Raw genomic sequence first — 5,000 nt, 5'->3', positions numbered from 1 at the left:
AGAAGGAGGCAGGAGGAGGGAAGAGGGAGGCAGAAGGAGGGAAGAGGGAGGCAGGAGGAGGGAAGAGGGAGGCAGGAGGAGGGAAGAGGGAGGCAGGAGGAGGGAAGAGGGAGGCAGGAGGGGGGAAGAGGGAGGCAGGAGGAGGGAAGAGGGAGGCAGGAGGGGGGAAGAGGGAGGCAGGAGGAGGGAAGAGGGAGGCAGAAGGAGGGAAGAGGGAGGCAGGAGAAAGGGAAGAGGGAGGCAGACGGAGGGAAGAGGAAGGCAGAAGGAGGGAAGAGGGAGGCAGGAGGAGGGAAGAGGGAGGCAGGAGGAGGGAAGAGGGAGGCAGGAGGAGGGAAGAGGGAGGCAGAAGGAGGGAAGAGGGAGGCAGGAGGAGGGAAGAGGGAGGCAGGAGGAGGGAAGAGGGAGGCAGGAGGAGGAAAGAGGGAGGCAGGAGGAGGGAAGAGGGAGGCAGGAGGAGGAAAGAGGGAGGCAGGAGGAGGGAAGAGGGAGGCAGGAGGAGGAAAGAGGGAGGCAGGAGGAGGAAAGAGGGAGGCAGGAGGAGGGAAGAGGGAGGCAGAAGGAGGGAAGTGGGAGGCAGGAGGAGGGAAGAGGGAGGCAGGAGGAGGGAAGAGGGAGGCAGGAGGAGGGAAGAGGGAGGCAGGAGGAGGGAAGAGAGAAGCAGGAGGTGGGAAAGGAGGAGGCAGGAGGAGGGAAGAGGGAGGCAGGAGGAGGGAAGAGGGAGGCAGGAGGAGGGAAGAGGGAGGCAGGAGGAGGGAAGAGGGAGGCAGGAGAAAGGGAAGAGGGAGGCAGGAGGAGGGAAGAGGGAGGCAGGAGGAGGGAAGAGGGAGGCAGGAGGAGGGAAGAGGGAGGCAGAAGGAGGGAAGAGGGAGGCAGGAGGAGGGAAGAGGGAGGCAGACAGAGGGAAGAGGAAGGCAGAAGGAGGGAAGAGGGAGGCAGGAGGAGGGAAGAGGGAGGAGGGAGGAGGGAAGAGGGAGGCAGGAGGAGGGAAGAGGGAGGCAGGAGGAGGGAAGAGGGAGGCAGAAGGAGGGAAGAGGGAGGCAGGAGGAGGGAAGAGGGAGGCAGGAGGAGGGAAGAGGGAGGCAGGAGGAGGGAAGAGGGAGGCAGGAGGAGGGAAGAGGGAGGCAGGAGGAGGGAAGAGGGAGGCAGGAAGAGGGAAGAGGGAGGCAGGAGGAGGGAAGAGGGAGGCAGGAGGAGGGAAGAGGGAGGCAGAAGAAGGGAAGAGGGAGGCAGAAGGAGGGAAGAGGGAGGCAGAAGGAGGGAAGAGGGAGGCAGGAGGAGGGAAGAGGGAGGCAGAAGGAGGGAAGAGGGAGGCAGGAGGAGGGAAGAGGGAGGCAGGAGGAGGGAAGAGGGAGGCAGGAGGAGGGAAGAAGGAGGCAGGAGGAGGGAAGAGGGAGGCAGGAGGAGGGAAGAAGGAGGCAGGAGGAGGGAAGAGGGAGGCAGGAGGAGGGAAGACGGAGGCATAAGAAGGGAATAGGGAGAGAAGGAAGAGTAGGTGCCAGAAAGGGAGACACTGGAGTGCCTTGAATAGTGGAGATTGACTGGATTCAGAATAGCAAAGGAGTAGAGAGGGAGTAGCGAGTAGAGTAGAGAGGGAGTAAAGAGTAGAGTAGAGAGGGAGTAAAGAGCAGAGTAGAGAGGGAATAGAGAGTAGAGTAGAGAGGGAGTAGAGAGAAGAGTAGAGAGTAGAGTAGAGAGGGAGTAGAGAGTAGAGAAGAGAGGGAGTAGAGAGTAGAGTAGAGAGGGAGTAGGGAGTGGAGTAGGGAGTAGAGTAAAGAGTAGAGTAGAGAGGGAGTAGAGAGTAGAGTAGAAAGGGAGTTGAGAGCAGAGTAGAGTGGGAGTTGAGAGTAGAATAGAGAGGGAGTAGAGAGTAGAGTAGAGAGTAGAGTAGAGAGGGAATAGAGAGTAGAGTAGAGAGGCAGTAGAGAGTAAAGTAGAGAGGGAGTAGGGAGTAGAGTAGAGAGGGAGTAAAGAGCAGAGTAGAGAGGGAGTAGAGAGCAGAGTAGAGAGGGAGTAAAGAGCAGAGTAGAGAGGGAGTAGAGAGCAGAGTAGAGAGGGAGTAGAGAGTAGAGTAGAGAGGGAGTAGAGAGTAGAGTAGAGAGGGAGTAGAGAGTAGAGTAGAGAGGGAGTAGAGAGCAGAGTTGAGAGGGAGTAGAGAGTAGAGTAGAGAGGGAGTAGAGAGTAGAGTAGAGAGGGAGTAGAGAGTAGAGTAGAGAGGGAGTAGAGAGTAGAGTAGAGAGTAGAGTAGAGAGGGAGTAGAGAGTAGAGTAGAGAGGGAATAGAGAGTAGAGTAGAGAGGGAGTAAAGAGCAGAGTAGAGAGGGAGTAGAGAGTAGAGTAGAGAGAGAGTAGAGAGCAGAGTAGAGAGGGAGTAGAGAGCAGAGTAGAGAGGGAGTAAAGAGCAGAGTAGAGAGGGAGTAGAGAGTAGAGTAGAGAGGGAGTAGAGAGCAGAGTTGAGAGGGAGTAGAGAGTAGAGTAGAGAGGGAGTAGAGAGTAGAGTAGAGAGGGAGTAGAGAGTAGAGTAGAGAGGGAGTAGAGAGTAGAGTAGAGAGGGAGTAGAGAGTAGAGTAGAGAGGGAGTAGAGAGTAGAGTAGAGAGGGAATAGAGAGTAGAGTAGAGAGGGAGTAGGGAGTAGAGTAGAGAGGGAGTAAAGAGCAGAGTAGAGAGGGAGTAGAGAGTAGAGTAGAGAGTAGAGTAGAGAGGGAGTAGAGAGTAGAGTAGAGAGGGAATAGAGAGTAGAGTAGAGAGGGAGTAGAGAGTAGAGTAGAGAGGCAGTAGAGAGGGAGTAGAGAGTAGAGTAAAGAGGGAGTAGAGAGTAGAGTAGAGAGGGAGTAGAGAGGAGAGTAGAGAGGGAGTAGAGAGTAGAGTAAAGAGGGAGTAGAGAGTAGAGTAGAGAGAGAGTAGAGAGCAGAGTAGAGAGGGAGTAAAGAGCAGAGTAGAGAGGGAGTAGAGAGCAGAGTAGAGAGGGAGTAGAGAGTAGAGTAGAGAGGGAGTAGAGAGTAGAGTAGAGAGGGAGTAGAGAGTAGAGTAAACAGGGAGTAGAGAGTAGAGTAGAGAGGGAGTAGGGACTGGAGTAAAGAGGGAGTAGAGAGTAGAGTAAAGAGGGAGTAGAGAGTAGAGTAAAGAGGGAGTAGAGAGTAGAGTAGAGAGGGAGTAGAAGTGGGATGAGGATGAGAAACTGGAGATGTAAGAACACCTTGGTAGTAATTTTATATAAAATATTTATAAAATAAATAATCAATTATTTTTTACTTTATTATTTATTTTTCATTTATTTATCTTACTTATTCTATTTGATTAATCTATTTTACTTATTTTATTTTATTTTTTTATTTTACTTATTTATTTCACTTATTTTATTCTATCTATTATTTTACTTATTTTATTTATTTATTTTATATAATCTCTGTAAAATACATCGTAGCATTATTGTAAAATATTGTAAATAATGAATAAATACATAAATAAATCCCAGTAAAATACATTGAAGCATTATTGTAAAATATTGTAAATAATATATAAATAAGTAAAATACACCATAGCATTATTGCAAAATATTGCAAATAATAAATAAATAAATAAATCTCTGTAAAATACATCATAGCATTATTGTAAAATATTGTAAATAATAAATAAATAAATAAATCCCTGTTAAATACATTGTTGCATTATTGTAAAATATTGTAATCACCACAGTTAGCACATGAGCATATTTGAGCAGAGCAGTTTGATCAGTCATAATTAGCAGTTATTGAATTATATCTTCGTCAGAGATACAAGGCACTGTATCTGTATTTAATTAAGATACAGATGTTTAATTAAGATACAGAGATACATTATTTCCAACTGTATAAGTAGCAGTTATTGAATTATATCTGCGTCAGAGATACACATGTCGATCTAGAGATATAAGAAAATACTTTAAATAAAACTCTTGCAGTGTAGAGACATTCAACTCCATTGATGCCTTTTTTTGAAGATACTCTTATGCTTCCTTATGGCATTGAAACAGTGATAGAGGTTGAACAGATATCATAAAAGATGCATACAAAAATGAATAGATACAAAGATGCAAATATATATGTTTACGCGTGTGGATTTTATTAGAGTCCACTTTCTTTCACTTGTCGATCTAAAAGACAACAGGTATATGTGCATATGGATAAAAAGTCCATGGAGACTAAAATACAGGTGATAATACATAAAGCTTGATGAAACATGACAAAACTATACGTCCAGAGTAATATATACAACATAAATCATTAAAAGAGAACCTTAAAATCTATGACGTATCTCTCCTGATAATGACAAGAGGAAGAATCTCCCTTGCAGATTTTTTTTTCTAGATTTTCATGTGCAATTCAATAATAATTTTTTGAGTGAAGGTCTAACACAGGCCTAACATGTGCCTTACAAATGTTAGGCCTGTCACATTTACTAACACTAAAGTATTTATCTTTCAGAGAGAATCCTTATGTGGTTTCTACACTGCATGCTCACACTCTCTTGTGTCGTACTAGATTGTCTTAAAGTTTTATTGCAAATCTCACAACTGTAGTGCTTTTGTATATACTCTCATGAATATCACTTGGGAACTATACTGTGAGGTCTTATTGCGAATATTAGAGCTGTATGGATTATCCTCTGTATGTACTCATGTGTTGCACAAGAAAATTATTATATGAGGCACTGAAAATCACACTGCATTATGGCTTTTCTTTTGTATGCAATCTCATGTGCATCACTCGGGACCTATTCTGTGCAAAGGCTTTACTGCAACTCCCACATTTGTATGGCTTCTCCTTTGTATGAACTCTAATGTGTTGGCTTAAGTTATATTTATCCGAGAAGGCTCTACTGCAAGTCTCACATCTATATGGCTTCTCCTTTGTATGAACTCTCTTGTGCTTTACCAAACCACTTTTCTGTGAGAAGTCTTTATTGCAAATCTCACAGCTGTATGGCTTCTCCTTTGTGTGTACTCTCATGTGTGTTACTAGA

At 45.9% G+C, this 5,000-nt stretch overlaps 1 protein-coding gene across 2 annotated transcripts in view; it reads right to left on the bottom strand.

Annotated features, from left to right (window-relative positions):
• Positions 1 to 3,489: 3,489 nt before the first annotated feature.
• The window catches only part of LOC113827494 (zinc finger protein 271-like), an 11,346-nt gene continuing 9,835 nt past the window's right edge, over positions 3,490 to 5,000 (bottom strand). The window contains exon 2 of one of the 2 annotated variants that reach the window (XM_070120505.1): positions 3,490 to 5,000. This exon is cut by the window's right edge and continues 936 nt beyond it. In XM_070120505.1, the coding sequence (XP_069976606.1) occupies positions 4,706 to 5,000 (295 nt within the window). In that variant the 3' untranslated portion in view covers positions 3,490 to 4,705. The other variant, XM_070120503.1, reaches the window with a different exon arrangement.

Source organism: Penaeus vannamei, unplaced genomic scaffold (genome assembly GCF_042767895.1).
Source record: "Penaeus vannamei isolate JL-2024 unplaced genomic scaffold, ASM4276789v1 unanchor5364, whole genome shotgun sequence".
NCBI classification, from domain to species: Eukaryota; Metazoa; Arthropoda; class Malacostraca; order Decapoda; family Penaeidae; genus Penaeus; species Penaeus vannamei.
The sequence above is the reverse complement of the archived record's forward strand: the minus strand, read 5'-3'. Positions and strand labels throughout refer to the sequence as shown.